Genomic DNA, 16410 nt, shown 5'->3' on the forward strand with positions numbered 1-16410 from the left:
TTCATGCTCCGGGTAGGCTGCTCTGTACCACCTGCAGACCAACCGGTTTGTTCCCCTGCCTGTCCTGAGTGCTTATCAGCTCCCATCTCGGCCTTCGGCCAGAGCTGTTTTGGTCACTGGTTTTATTAGCTCTCTGTTCGCTGCCCAAAGGGCTGTGTGCGCCTGCGCCACCTCCTCCACCCTCCAGGAGACAGCTGCTGACCTTGAGAAGCTGGAGAGCCAACAGAGGGAGCGCGCAACCTCCCCTGACCCCAGGCTGTGGCCTTCACACTCCGCTCACCAGCCCCGTGACCTGGGACAAAGCCCGTCGCCTGTCCAAGGTGATTTCTTGGAGAGTCCATCCGCTTTCCCCACAGTCTGCTCCTTAGAGCCCTGGTTTCCTCCCAACATCAGTAGGCACTGCAGGGAAAGAATGGGGCCTGTGGCCAACTGTCTGGGCACTGCTGGCTTAAGCTCAGTCAAGTGTGGCCTTTCTCACAGGACCCAACAGAGCCTCTAGGTCAGTGTGTACGAGGGGTCTCTCAAGAGAAGGGCGGTATCAGCCCCGACACCTGCTGCTGCACAGACCGCACTGGGGACTGCAGACGGGGAGACCTGGAAGCAGGGGGTGGTGAGAGTGTCAGACACTCGGTACCTGTGATATTGGGCAGGTACTTAACACTGTTTTCTCAACTGCAGAATGGAGGCAAACCATGTGTATTCTGCTCGGTTGCTGTGGTGTTTGGACCAATGTGTATAAAAAGAGTTGCATGCCCAGAACTAGCAGATATTATTACAATGTGCTGTGTAGAGGATTAGCGCACTCACTGAAGGTCTTTTTCAGTGGCTCATGGCAGATCCTACAAGACGCTGTCTAACTGATGCCTCTGGCAAGTACAAGGACGAATAAAGACTTGGTTAAGTAAAAAACAAACAAACAAACAAACAAAAAACACAACAATGCAGAACACAGGGCTCAGGATACTGAGTCTGGGTCTAGGTGCTTCATTCCTTGCTACAAGACGACCGCCTAGCCCTTCGCCTTTCAAAATCTCAGTTTCTCATCTGTAAAATATTACTTTCCTCATGGGGTCTTCATGTGTCTCAAATAAGATCATGTGCACTCATTAAATTCCTTCAACAATAATTTAATGATAAGGTTATACCAAAGAATGTACTGAGGAGCCTAAATGTTTAGTGAGTGACTTCTATATCTCTGGCACTGCCCTGAGGAATCAATGAGAAGACACACAGATCCTATCTAACCTCATTAGAGTTACAGTTGCTTTAAATAATATACTTAAAATTTTAGGATTGAAAGGAAAATCATCCATCAACCACCTCCTTCCTTTTAAGCCAATGAGGGATCTGAGAGAGAAAGTAAAGAGACACCCCCCAAGGTAACACAGCCAGGTTTTGGCTACAATAATATTTTAAAGTTCCTAATGGAAAGAAGGAAAAAAAAAAAGGAAACCATTAAAAAAAAAAACCCAACGGCTGTGTCTTTGCTTAGTTTGCCTTTCTGTCCTAGACACATCACTGAAGCAGAGGGAACGAAACAGGCAAAACCTGGTCCCCTGGAATTCAGTGCAGTAGGGGAGGTAGCCACTAAGAAGATACATACGCAGAGGATGAGAAACTGAGTCACCTCGTTACCATTCTAACACACAAGTCTGGCCCTATCAATCTCCTGATAGAAAAATCTTAGGTTCTTCTTTCTATGCAGAAATAAAAATAAACAAAAATGAAAACAGCTGCCTTTATTAGGTGCTTATTATATGCCAGGTGCTTTCCTATGATTAACTCAGGACATGCCCCAGCAACCCACTGCAGGAGATACTACTGTCCCTGTTAACCAATCAAGAATTGAAGGTTTTCATTTAACCATTGCTCATAGTATATGCAACTGCCTCCTCCACCCCCAAGACTCTGAATTCACTAAGAATTCACAGCTTACCCACCTTTTTGTCTCTGGTGCAGGGTATTCAATACACGCCCACTGAATGAATAATCAATTGGTTGATCAAATGGGCTATTTTCTTTCAAGGCACCTTCTTGCTAATAAGCTCTAGTTTGGGAAAAAGAGCTGATTGGTCTCCTGATAATCACATGAGAGGTAGCTGTGATGTTGTCCAAAGAGCCAGGGCCAGACCCCAGAGACCTGAGACCAAGGCTTATCTCTGTCTGGACTCGAACCATCATTTCCTCACTCGAGGCCTGACTGCTTAAAGCTGTAATGATGAAGACGCAAGAAATGATACAATGAGCCTACAACTCTCCTAGCTCGAGAGCCTCTGAAACATGAGAGGGGGTGCTCAGGAAGACATTTGAAATTGCACCCTGCCTGCCTTTAGAACTAGATCTAAAGTTAAACGCTTTAGAGTAGGATGCTGATCAGGTCTATTGGGGGTAAGTAAAGAACTTCCTCTCCCTCCACAGGCCAGTGGGTGTATTTATCCTAATAATGTAGATTTTATCCCCATAACAAAGATGCTCAACCTGAGCATCTTTTCCAGAGAAGTGTTTTGGATGAATGTGAGTGAGGCTGCCACCCCCAACTGTCCACCAGAACAGAGGGGCTGGTGTTATGCAAGAGTCCACGTGCACATGCTGGATGTGGACAAAACCCTAAACCACCCTCCCAACTCCCACATGCTCCTCTCGAAGACCCCGATGAGGAATAACAACTGAGTGCAATCAAGGCAACCGCAAACATGGCGTGATGGCTCCACAGCTACGTCCACAAGAACTCACCCCTCGGCAAGTGTGAGTCTGTCAGTCACTGAAAGTGAGAGCAGTGACTAGGAGCTGGGACTCCACAGAGAGACAGTTTTTGTTGTAATTCTTATTGTTGAGGTTGGTTTTATTTATTTAGTTAGTTAGTTTTATTTTTTTTAATCCTCACTCGAGGATATTTTTCCATTGGTCCTTTAGAAAGGGTGGAAGAGAGAGAGAAAGACAGGGAGAAACATCCATGTGAGAGAAACACATCGATTGGTTGCCTCCTGTAGGCTCCCCAACCAGGGCCCAGGCCAGGGAGGAGCCTGCAACTGAGGTATGTGCCCTTGACTGGAATCAAACCCGGAACCCTTTGGTCCGCAGGTCAACGCTCTATCCACTGAGCAAAACTGGCTAGGGCAGAGGTTGGTTTTAAATGAATCTCTGTCCTAATGTTACCTGTTGGCCATGATGGGGTTAACAATCAACTTCTTACCTTATAGAACCATTGTGAGAATTAAATAAGTTAAGTAAGCTAAGTGACCTACACAGAGCCGGACACATGGCAAATACTCATATTGTTGCCCTCAATGATGAGAATGGTGGTGGAATGATGGTGGTGGTGATGATGTGGTGGTGGTAGTGATGGAGACAGTGGTGGTGGTGGTGGTAGTGATGGTAGTGATGATGGTGATGGTGTTGGTGGTGGTAACAATCACGGTGGTGGAGATGGTGGTGGTGGTGACAATGTGGTGGTGGTGATTATGGTGGTGGTGGTGGTAGTGATGGTGATAGAGACAGTGGTGGCAGTGGTGGTGGTGGTGGTGGTGGTGGTAGTGATGGTACTGAAGATGGTATGATGGTGGTGGTGGTGGTAACAGTGATGGTGGTAGTGGTGGTGTTGGTGGTGATGGAGACAGTGGTGGTGGTGGTGGGTGGTAGTGGTGGTAGTGATGGTACTGATGATGGTGATGGTGTTGGTGATGGTAACAGTGATGGTGGTGGTGGTGGATAAAACAACCTGAAGTAGAGAAATCCTACCAAAGGCTCTTCAAAACCCCCTCAGTAATCCTGTGACGACCTCTCCTGGAGGAGCATACCTGAATACTTTTCAGAAGAGAAAATGAAGTGGCACCTACTCCTGGGAAGGACCAAGGCTGACAGATGCCCTGGGCCTCCGGATAGGTCACTGGGTCCCTGAGAGGGCCACTGGGAGATGAAAACAGGCAACAGAAAGACCTGAAAAGATGAACTTCCCCAGAGTAAAGAGAAGAGGAGGAAATTATGATAGCAGAGCGATGCCACTGTTCAGCAGTGGCTAAAAGGAAAAAGCATGAAGAACAGAAGTGTGGCAGGAGGCGGGAACCCTGGGACCCTGGGACAGGAAATCTGAGACCCTGATGACAAGTGATGCTCTTCAGAGAACGATTTGGCAAGATTTATTGAGACCTTAAACGCATACACAGGATGACCCAACAACTCCACTCCTCAGTAAACACCTAAAAAAGCAATCTGTCCATGTGCTCAGGAGGCATGTACCAGCAAGTACATCACAAATGTGTTATAAAGGCCAAATGCAGAACCGACCCACCCACACCAGCAGGAAACAGCTCAATGAGCAGGGGGATTCTCATACTGTAGATACACGGCTCACTTTGCTGTAGCACAAAAACAAGGTAGATTCACATTACTGTCTTGAAAATATTTTAAGACATATAATTGAATTAATTTAAAAGGTTACAAAGTAGACCAGCAAGCATAATATTACAGCCTGTATTTAAAGAACAGAAATAAAATAAAAAAAGAAAGAAGGAAAGAATGATTTTTTTCTATGTGCATAGGCACCTAAAAAAAGTTCTGGAAGGAAATGCACAAAGTGGATCACAGTGGTACCTCGAGGAAAGGCGGGAGTAAGTGAGGGGCTGAAAATAAAACTGGGGAATGGGAGAGTCAATGGGGACTTCACTCTTATTTTTAACTAGAAAAATATATCCATGCACTTCCTGGGCACTAAAATTAAATTAATATGTTTATTTTTAAGGGAAAACAAGAGGAGATGGAAGGAAGACGAGATCATGACTTCAAGAGAAGACATAGCTACCAAGAGTAAGGGTCTGCCTTTGCCTCCTCCTGGAGGACTGGCCACACACAAATGTAGATACAACACATCTGAGCTATGTCCACAGTTTCTTGAAATGAGTGTCCACAGTTTTTGTTTTTTGTGGGTGTTTTTTTTTTTTTTTATTATTATTGATTTCAGAGAGAGGAAGGGAGAGGGAAAGATAGAGATAGAAACATCGATGAGAAAGAAACATCAATTGGCTGCCTCTTGCATGCCCCCCACTGGGGATCAAGCCAGCAACCCGGGCATGTGTCTTGACCAGGAATTGAACTGATGACCTCCTGGTGCATGGGGTGATGCTCAACCAACTGAGCCACACCGACCGGGCTGTCCACAGTTTTTGGAATAAAATATTTAATTCTACACCACATCAGTTCTAGTTATAGCAACTCTTCCCTCTAAGTCCTAGAAAAATTATCTTATACTTAACAAAGGTATCTTCTCTTCTGGTGTCAGAAATTAGAGATATCAGCCCTAGCCAGGAAGCTCAGTTAGTTAGAGCATCGTCCTAATACACCAAGGTTAAGGGGTTGACCTCCAGGCAGAGCACATACAAGAAGCAACCAATGAATGCAAAAATAAGTGAAACAACACATCGATGTTTCTTTCTCTCTCAAATTAATAAAATAAAAATAAATAAATAAAAATTAGCTAGTGATATTAATAGGGGACACATGAAATTTGTCTATCTCCAAATGTGTGATGGCCTCCAACTGTCTTATACAGACATAGATGAAGTTCTGCATTTCATTTAGCCGTTGCATGTAAAAAAATTTTTCACTTTAATTTTTAAAGGTATTTTTACCTTTCCTTGTTTTCTTCCATTCCTCTGAAGACACACTGATTCATTACTGTGGAACTCTCCCCATACACAGTGTGGCAGGCTGAGGTCTTCTTCCTGAAAAAGGCAAAACAACCAATATTTATAACCTGGGTGCATTTATATTATAAACACACGAACTGCATTAAATACATAAAGGGGAATATGTGAAAGGCTGCCCACTGTCCATCAAAATCCATTCTCCCCTTCTTCCATAATTATTCGAGTTTTAACAGAGTCTACATTTCCCAGTCATCATTGCAGCCAGGTATCTAAATTCCCAAGGAAATGTGAAAGGAAGTGGTATGTGCCACTTCTCTTTCTAGGTCTTAAGACATAGGCATGCTTGGCCACACTGGCTGGAACTCAGCTCTGACCATGCAGATAATGACAATGCTCTTGGAAATAACAGAGCAAAAAAATAGAAGGCACCTGGGTCTGTGACTGACTGGAGCATGGCCACCTTCTCACCTTATTCCTTGAGTCACTGTTTCATTGGGTCCTGTTTTTATGGCTACTTAACTCTCATCCCAGTTGGGACTATATTAAATATTTCCACCGGGACTCTTCTGAGGGTGGATTTGGTTATTTGGAGCTTGGGACATGCTCTATGGAGACAGGTGAGGCCAAACTATTTTTTGTTACAATTTTGGTAAAACCACATGCAATTTCAAGTAGGCATGCAATCAATGTTTGATGGATGAGGAGGCATTGACAAGCTTGTATTATCCTCTAGTGTGAAGACTTAGAAATGCTGGGATCCACAAGTATGAGCAGTGAGCCTGACTCCACAGAGTGACCACTTGGTATGGCAAAATGCCATCCAACTGTACACGGTACCCAAGGATTCCAGTCTATGTGCTTAGGAATGACAGAGAAAGCCATGGGACAGAGACAGGCAGAGCTAGCGAGGGACATGCCGATGGGTGGCGGATTCTGCCCACTCTCCCACTCCCTGAGCACCTGCCCCCAGGTGAGTCTGAGATAGGACGCTGAGGTGGCCTCTGCAGTCTCAGGTACTGCATTCCTCACCACCCGGGGTGTGGTTTTAGCATTAAAAGATAGATTCTCTTTCTACACCATGGTTCCAAACACAAACCAGCTACTGCATTTGGTGTCAACCAAACAGTCGTCAGTTGCAGTGCTAAAAGAACTGGCTTTGCAGGCCATATTGCGGGATGGCGTGTGGTCTCCAACCTTGTGCCTCTTAGGCAAAAGGCAGTTCAGGGTAATTTTGACACCCACGATCTTCCACGCTAGTGCCGTCTTTATGGCCAGCTCCATTGTATCAGCTGTTCTGACAGCTGAGCGTCACAGGCCTGCCTGGCCAAATCTCCACATGCTCCACCGGGGGTGGGCCTACTCCCGGATGAAAACATCACTTGGATGAACTCTCAGATCCAGGTGAGCAGGACCAGACACCTGGGACCCTGCACCACAAGGCGTCGGCCAGTCAGTGTTGGGAATCCCCAGCCACAGCTTCCAGCACGGCTCCTCTAACTTGCAAAGAGCATGCCTTGAGCTATTTTTAGCATCGAGGCCCAGGTCTTGGGCTACTGCTCTGGCCTCCATCAGGACTTAACTGCATCAGCCGAGGTCTGCGCATGACGGAGGGCTCAGAATACGGCAAAGGGGAAGGCGTGGATCCCGGAAGGAAGAGAGGTGGAAGGGTAGTGGGACTTGAGCGCAGTCCCAGAGGCGCCACTGCATCCCTGCCACGAAGGGAGAGGGGAGCAAGCACCCACACCAGCGTCGCTCGGCAGCTTGAACACCGCAGCCGCCTCACCCCAGCCTGGAGGCCACGTTTGCTCAGCACACCATGCTCTTCTGCAGCCCAGGAAATGCCGCAGAGGGATCCGACAGCTGCATCCCCAAATGGTGCCCACGACAGGGTTCTCCGCACACACGTCCAGTCCCGAGCAACAGGCAGAAGTCAGAGCCCACCCTCCACTGGCCCACCAAGCGGGTGATATTCTCAGACCCTTCTCAAGGCAGCCACTCAGCCCCCTGGACATCTGAATCCAGAAATGCCAACTTCTGCAAAAGGAACGTATGTGCTCACTAGGGTTGTCGGTAGCCACCACAGCCACGCTGACTCGACACCTATTTGTGGGCAGTAAACCAAGGCTCCCACACAGACACTCCATTGACCACCCAGCCCCCGGGGGAAGCAGGATCACACCCATTTGGTAGATGGCAAAACCAGAGCCCAAGAGGCTGTGATTAGCTTAAGGTCGCAGCACGTAAGTCAGGGCAGTTTTCAAACTCTGAGGAGCTGGCTGAGCAGCTCAGGCTTATTTCCACCTCGCAATACCCACCACTCACCTCGGTTCATCGGAAAGTTACAAAGAGGCGTGCTGTTCTAACCCTTCAGCCGGAAAGTTCTGCATTAGCCTGAAGTTATCACTACTTCCCATCCCAGGCACTCCCACGGAGAGGAACTGTACGGCTCCCAGCCAGGAGCGCTGGCACTGCCCCTCCTCATTCCTCTAACCGCTGGCTCGATCGGCACTGGCCAGCACTGGCTGAGCACCAGCCTCCTGCGAAGTGTCCTTTGGACATGAAGTCCCACTAATTCTGCCCTGAAAAATAGCTCTTCTCAGGAGGCACCAAGTGTTGGTGAGGACGCGGAACAAGAACTCCCACACCTGCTGCTGGTGGGAACATAAATTGGTCCAACCACCCTGGAAGACGGTGGCAGTAAGCACTCAACTTGCTGTTATATACACAGGTGCATCAAGAGGCATTTTCGAGAATGTTGTCGGTAGTCCTCTACAGAACCGCCCTGCATTCGCTTCCTACTGCTTCCAGAACAAATTACCACACACTTAGTGGCCCCAAACAGCACACATTTATCATCCGATAGGTCTGGAGTTCAGAAATGAGATCTTCTCAGCCTCAGATCTCAAAAAAAGGACACACCCTCTCGAGAGATTTGCCAAAGCGCCGCCTGCTCCCTGCTCCGCATCCGCTGGGCATTCGGCGGGCTTCATAAACATTTATCAGTAAACAACAGTCAGGGTTTGTCCTCCAGGCTTTTATCAGAAGAGGGAGAGAGCTGGATACATTTTTTTTTTTTTCTGCCAATCTCATCAGGGCCAAAACCAAAGTCAGGGTTGAAGGCTGAGTGGACCACTGAGGCTATGACCTCAAAGTCCCAAGCCACCTGCCCTGGATGACCTCACCTCCCCGACAGCCAAGAAACGTGACCCAGAGGCCTTGACTGAAAACAAGGCCACTGCGCCTAAGGGCTCCTGAGGCCACTAAACTGAACCAGCGATAACAGCGCGGGGCAGCGGGGTCGAGCCTGAGCACTCCTTCCCTCGAGACCTGGCCCAAGGTCAGTTACCAAACAGCGCCGGGGCCAGCGTGGCCACAGCAGCACACCTGTGCCGTCCCCTGGCCCTGGCGCCCCGTCCTCCCACAGATCTGCTGCCGCACCCACATGGGCACGGAGGAAAGGCCGGGGCCCAGGAGTGTGAGGACCACCGAGGAGACATTCTGTGTAAGCGGCTGCCTCTGAGGAGGGACCTGGGACTGGCTGGAGGTTAAGATGGGCTTCAGTTAGACCTGAACTGCTAGCAGCTTTACGAGAACAACAAAAAAAAGTGTTTACGTACTGTAGGGTTGCTAAAAACGTTGCAAAGTTAAAAAACACACACACACACTGATCATGACAGTGCAATGTGATTAAGCGGTAACAGGGATGCACAGTTTCAGGGGAGCGGCACCTCCACCAGCCTGCGGGCATCACGGACGGAATCTCATCCCCGTGGGGCGTGCGCCCCTGGGTTAAAATGAGATCATCTGCCGAAACCGGTTTGGCTCAGTGGATAGAGCGTCGGCCTGCGGACTGAAGGGTCCCAGGTTCGATTCCGGTCAAGGGCATGTACCTTGGTTGCGGGCACATCCCCAGTGGGGAGTGTGCGGGAGGCAGCTGATCGATGTTTCTCTCTCATCGATGTTTCTAACTCTCTATCCCTCTCTCTTCCTCTCTGTAAAAAAATCAATAAAATATATATATATATTTTAAATGAGATCATCTATGTCGAGTGTTTAGCCAAGAAGACGTGCTCAGTTAGTGGTTGGCGTTATCTATTTTATTTGTATTTCTACCCCATCCTTCCTGGAGGCCAGACACTGTGAGAGTTTTGGGGGGATTGTTGGGGCAAGACTTTGGAAATGAGGTCCACCCTCCGGTAGACATCCTGCACACCAACCGCCCACAGTCCCGCAGGCTATCCCCGCGCCCCCAGGCCCTCCCCAGTGCTCCCGCGCACACCTTCCTCACCCACATCCCTCCTGTGTGCCGTGTCTCCCAGCTTCTCCAGGGTTTGTGCCTCCCCAGCTGTGAGCACACTGACAAGTACAATACCTGTTGAACACATGAACACATCCGGCTAACTGCATTCTGCACCCTAATGAGAGATGACACAAGCCTGCTCAGCATCAGGACGCCACGGAGGCCATCACCACCCAGCTGAAGAAATAAACAGCCCCCAAGCGGAGCTGGCCACCAAGATTCACAGAAAAATGAGGCTCCACACCACAAAACCCCACAGTACCCACCCGAGCCCTTATGTCGCTCTCTCTCTCCAAGGAAGGTGTATGATAGGGACTTAAGGTACTATATTTCTAAACACAATGTCAAGATGCCCCCTGATGAAACAGATGCAACAGGCTAAGGCCATGGTCATACTTGCTCCAGCAAGGACTTTGAACACTCCTGCCAGGCAGCCTTCGGGCTCAGCATCTGACCCTCCACATTGAACTACAAGGACAGGCTGAGCCCAGCGTGCCTCAGGGCGGGTAACAGTCCAGGTCTCACTGTGCGTGTGAAGGCTGGTGGTGTGGGCATGGGCTCCCTCACAGGCTCGTTTGGGGAGGGGTGGGGAGGAGGCTGGGCCAGTCCTCAGGGCCTCGTCACGAGTCTCCAGTGTTCCCCGGGAAGATCAGATCCCAGATTCTAGAACGAGGGTCCACTGGGGACACCACAGGGGTCAAGTCCTGTCCAGCTCCAGGCTGTCTGTCCTTAGGCCAAAGGGTATTCTGTTTTCAACTGGGGCATCACCTCTCCTATATGATTCAGATGCGGGGGTGTGGGGTACGTTCTCATATTATGAAACAGTTCCAATGCAACAAATAAGCTTGAAAAATCTTACTTTATGCAAAACTACCACCACCTGCCTGCCTCTCTCCAGGGCTCTTCCAATAACGTCTTCAGTGGACACTCGGGACCCTTTTATTGACGGACAGAGACCATGCTTATCCATTCGGGGAGGACCCAAAGGCAGGAGGAGGGGGACACATGGCCGGAGAAGTCTGGGGCCTCCCGTGTGCACTGGCTGCTGTAAGATGGACACTGTCCAAGCAGAGTCGGTCTGAGGGACGCACGCAGGCTGCCCGGGGACCTGGGAGCCATGGCGTCATTGTCACCACCGTCAGCACTGTCCTCTTCCTCACCACAGGCTACGGGGATGGCGCCTTCCCAGGCGCAGGCACCTGCATGGAGCCCCAAACGCCTGGACCCATTTGCCGCTTTCGGCAACCTTGTGAGGCAGGGACTCTCATCTCCTCACGGATGAGGAAACCGAGGCACAGAGGGGCTCGAGTGGCTTGCCCAGGCTCACAGAGCTAGTGGTTAGAAGAACCGGGGCATAAGCACAAAAGACAATGGTGCTTGTCCCTCCTCCCCCCAAATGAAGTCCACAATGGAGAAAAGAGTCATGCTAAATGACCCTAGACCAGTGATGGCGAACCTATGACACGCGTGTCAGCACTGACACGCGTAGCCATTTCTGATGACACGCGGCCGCATGCCGAGGATGAAACATTTGCTGCTCCTGAGGATGAAACATTTGCGACTAGAGTCTTGGAGTTAGTTTTTTCCTCAAAGTGACACACTACCCGAGTTATGCTCAGTTTTTTGGCGAAGTTTGACACACCAAGCTCAAAAGGTTGCCCATCACTGCCCTAGAAGGTGCCTCGTGTCAATTTCCCCAGCGCGGGATGAAACTGGAATTTTTGGACAGGGAACGTTTTCCTGACCTGACCTTCGCCAGCCCGGTTCAAACGGCCTCCACAGAACGGATACACTCCACACCCTCCAACTCGGCTCCAGGCTGGCAGTCGGGTCGCCTCCTCCATCATCCCGCACTGCCTGCGGGGACGGGGCTGCAGTACTGAGCACCCTGCATGCCCAAAGGGTGCTTCCCAGCGCCTGCAGAACCGTGCGCCAGAGCTTCCACCCCGGCTGTAAGCGATGCTTCATGAAACGGTGTGTAGCTAGCCACGGGAGACCGTTTCAAATTCTCTGAAATCTCCGGGGCTTTAGCTCAAGGGAGGAGATGACCAAGAGATATCAACAACCTACTCTGAACGTCATTAAGTCACACACGGACGCCGTGGGAGGCACACTGTTGTGCACACGTTACAGAGAAGGAGGTGGACTCCGGCCGACACCGCCAGGCCGTGCTCCAGCAGCCAGGAGTGGGCGGCGGGGATGAAATAGCTGAGTGTGCCTGACCCCTGGGTCCCGGCCTGCCAACGTCCACGGTCCCCTGGGCCCTGGGCCCTGGTACCTGAGTAAGTATGCAGCCCGACTCCCCATACAATAAGCCTCTCTGGCTAAAGCTTAGCTCCCGCTCTGTGCTCCGACACCAAGTGTCCCCTGAGAAAGACCCTGAGAAGTGGGGACCAACTGTAGCTTTGTGGGGGGCAAATTCTAAAGCCAGTGAGAAAATCCTGCAGAGTCCAAAATCCCCCCTAGAAAGCCCTTCAGGAAGAGGCAGCTGGAGAGGGGCTCTCCCCCAGCCCCCAGGAGCCCAGCAGGGCCAGTGCTGGGGGAGGGTGCTGTGTGTTCACCTGCCCTTCAGGTAAAGTCAGCGGTCAGCACAGAGAGGACCCCGAGACTCACACACGGGACTGCCCCACACTCGTTGGGGCACGTGGGGTGTGGGGCCAGCTTGGAGGACCTGCAGATTCACCACCCCCAATCTCCCACTCTCTCCAGAACATACACTCACTTACATGGGACAGTGGGATTAAACCACTGTTTCTTCTAAGAGCTTCTAGTTTAGTTTACATAACCTAAACACAAGAGAGATGGGATTCCGTGAAGCCATAATGCCACAGTAACATGATTTTCCCTAGCTCCTAAAACATCTACGCTGTACGTTATACAGTAAAAGCATTTACAATATAGACAACGATTGCGGCCTCGGGCTCTGAAGGAAGACGGCTTGGTCTCTAATGTGAGGCTTCAGGAGCTGGGATGCTGAGCAAACAGGAGGACGGAAAGCGGGGGAAGCACTTCCCGAGAATATGAAATACCCCGGGAGGAACCATTCCAGACCCACCCAGAAGGCAAGACTGCACAGGCTCAGGGATCTCAAGAGGCAGCAAACGGGCCGCCTCAGCCACAGTGACAAAGGAAGTGACTTGAGTGACAGGCGCCCCAGACGAGCCCTTGAGCCCCGGCCCCTCCTGCTGGCCCAGACAAGCAGAGGCTGCAGCCCACCGCCCGCTTCCCGACCCAGACGGACACCCGGACCGGCTCTGCGAGAGGCCCTCCGGGGCTCCAGACCGCTCCCCGCCTCTCTGAGAGGCACATGCCCACAGCACACACGAGGAATGACAGTGAGCAACCTGGAGCCCAACCGGCCACGTGTGCAGCACCGCCTCCTCCGCCAGCAACTGAACCTTCACCCACTGCTCGGGCAGGGAACACAGCAGGGACACCCTGACACGGTAATGGGACCCCCGTCCCTCAGCAGACTGGCAGCGGTCAAGAGCAAAACCCACCCAGAAGTGTGCAGGGGGCAGGGAGAGAGGCATGAAGGAGGACCCGTCCACGTGGTTACAATCGCTCCTGTGTCCAGGGAGGAACAGACCACGGAAGGGGCAGATGTTCCGGAGGCAAAGCCCAGCACTTGAGTTCCGGCCTCTGCTGGGGTCAGAGAAGCTGGTCCCCATCACGCCTCCCAAGGGGCTAGCAAGGTAAATGAGACCCCAAACCTAAGCACACTTGGGGGCACAGGCCCCCAAGTGGTTGGGGCATCAGCTGTGATAAAGATACTTGGTAGTCACTGGAGGAAGCCAGCAGGACATTCGAGTTCAAAACCTCCGGGCAGTTCAATTCCTGCTGATTGCAGGAGGGGGCAGCTGCTGCCGCTACCCAGAACCCCCACCTGGTGGCCTGGCACCCAGAAAACCAACCTCGCCCAGCAGGGCGGGGCCTGCAGACCAGGGCCTTTCGCTGCCATGAGAGTCACAGGATGGCGGAGCCAGGAGGACCCGCAGTCCTCAGAGCCCGCAGGTGTCCTGACGGGGCGGGCACAGGGCCATCCAGCACAGCCACGCTGGGCCCCAGCGCAGACCTTCTGAATCAGAACCTCCAAGGCCAGGCCTGAGAACCGACACGTCATAGGCCCTCCCAGGTGACTGAGGCAGCTGGCCCAGCCCCTGGCCGCGGTGGAAACTGGATGGGTCCAGCCTGCTGGCTTATCTGTGGGAGGTCAAGGCCATGCAGGGGTTGGTGGAGCGTTCATTCCCACGCTCCTTCATTCCAGCAGCACCTCCCCAGGGGCGTACCCAGCTCTGAGGAGACGGTTCCTGCCCTACGGGGAGCGGCTGGGTCCTCCGAGGGAACTCCTCAGCAGGTGTCCAGGCTCCAGCACCTGTGCTCCGGGTGCTGAGGGACCCTGAACCCAGCGGGAAAACAAACGCAAGGCTGACAAGAGGAGGAATCCAGAAACTGACACTGGACGGCAATTCCAACAGAGAGGCTAGGTCTGGGGAGGCGGAGAGGTGGCTGCTTGGCACAAGGGAGGGAAGATCTGCACCGACTCAGCACCCAGGGCGTGCCAGCCCCTTGGCCACGGTTAGCACCATCAGCACTCACAACCCCCCAAGGGGGTCAGCAGGCCCCCATCTTACAGACAGGCAGCGAGGCGCAAGGTGTGGAGAAACACCCGCCCGCGGACCTGGCGCCAAGTGCCGAGCTGGGGTTTGAACCCCGGCAGCCAGAGCGCTTGCTCTTTTCACTATCATCCCTCCCCCTCCTGAGGCAGGACCCCTCCATCCACCACAGCCGGAGTCCAGAGGCCCTGGGGGGTGCCCTTGACCTTTCTCTCTTCTTACCCCTTATGCACGAAGGCCTTCTCCCTCCACCCCCTTCCCTCCAGCTCAACTGCTAACACCGCTTATCACCTCCATTTGACCTGCGGAATTTAAACACAAGCCAGTCAGCCAGGTCACTCCCTGGCTCAGCCCTCTGCAAGGGCTTCCCACAGACCTGAAGATACACATCTTCCTCCCAAACAACTGGCCTCGGCGCCTTCCCACGGCGTGTCCCCACCGTGCCTGCTCCCTCCAGTCCCTCTGAGCTCAGAGGCCTTCGGTGCCCTGACAGGACTCCCAGAACTGAACTGGGTCCCCAGCTCTCCCCAGAGGCAAGGCCACGAAGCAGACGCAGCCCTGTGCTGGCTGAGCCCCTCTCCCCCCCCCCCCCCCGCCGCAGGGGCACACGGAAGGGGGAGGGGGCGGTCACTGACTGACCACGGGACTCTGCAGCTGGTCTGAGGCCCAAGGATGAGAGGCGTGAAGGAGGACCCGTGGTGACACAAAGGCCAGGGAGTCAGAGATTGGGAGGACAGGCCAGACTGGGCGAGGACGGCTGTGGACACCACAGAAAGGAGCCAGGATGCGAGCTGTGGGCCTCGCAGCCCCGGGCAGCCGCAGCGGAGGCTCCCAGGAGCAGGGGAGTGATAGGACCAAACTTGCGTCCGCACGCTACTGTGGAAATATCATTTCCTCTCATCTCTTTGGAAGGCACTCTGCCAACAGCTACCAGGACTTAAAACCTGCATGCCCAGTGGCCCAGGAATGCCAAGTCTATCCAGGATACGCACTGCAGCCTCCTTTTCATATTCGCCAAAAGGAGCAATCGGCCTCACTGGCCAGCTGGAGAATAAACTACAGCAGACAAGTCCACCATCTGTCTTCCCGACCCTCGGGGCCGAATGTGTTTCAGCGTTCATAATGTCTGCGTTTCAGAAAGGTGATACCAAACACGTACGGCACGTGATGTAAAACGCGAGCAGGGTCGGGCATCCATAGTCAAACACATAAACATTTCTGCCGCTGAGCATGTGACTATCGCTGCCACGTACTAGAAATAGCCTCCTGTTAAATCAGGTCAGGTTTAGTCACCGAATGAGTTTGCACCGAACTTTTTTTTACAGTTTCTCGATCTGTGACTGTAGATAAGGGGTGCTTTCCACGCACGTCCACGTGCTCTCCCCCATCGCCGGCCACCATGGCTGACACCTACGGGCGCTGACGGTGTGCCCGGCACTGAGAGCTTTATGTTAATCACCTCAATAAACCCATGTAACAACACAGACGGTGCCTGGTTACCACTCTCACGTTGTCCCGCTGTGTCCCTCCCTGACCCTCCATTATCCAATGAAGAAACCGAAGCACCGACGGGCAGAGCGACTTGCCCGAGGCCACCAGCCCATGGTGCCCCTCCCCCTCTCAATCCTCGGTGCCTGAGCACTGGCTGCCACCTGCTCCTGGTACAGTGTCATGTCTGGGAACCCAGGCATCCTGGCCTTCACTCTTAACCCTGACACTTTCCTCATCGTCTCCTGGTGTCTTAACACAGAACACAACAAACAGGTCACAAAGAAATAAACACGCATAATCCAACCACGCTGGCCATCAGATCCACACCAGGGGCGCGTACTGTCCCAAGCAGCCAGCCCAT

The 16410-nt window shown here is 52.2% G+C and overlaps 1 protein-coding gene across 4 annotated transcripts in view; it reads right to left on the reverse strand.

Annotated features, from left to right (window-relative positions):
- ARHGEF3 (Rho guanine nucleotide exchange factor 3) overlaps positions 1-16410 on the reverse strand; it is a 296634-nt gene that overhangs the window by 254802 nt on the left and 25422 nt on the right. For 3 of the 4 annotated variants that reach the window (XM_079794773.1, XM_079794768.1, XM_079794774.1), the window contains exon 2: positions 5625-5717. In XM_079794773.1, the coding sequence (XP_079650899.1) occupies positions 5625-5668 (44 nt within the window). In that variant the 5' untranslated portion in view covers positions 5669-5717. Of the gene's footprint in view, positions 1-5624; positions 5718-14780; positions 14800-16410 lie in introns of those variants that run through there. The other variant, XM_079794767.1, reaches the window with a different exon arrangement.

Source organism: Cnephaeus nilssonii, assembly GCF_951640355.1.
Source record: "Cnephaeus nilssonii genome assembly, chromosome: 17".
NCBI lineage: Eukaryota > Metazoa > Chordata > Mammalia > Chiroptera > Vespertilionidae > Cnephaeus > Cnephaeus nilssonii.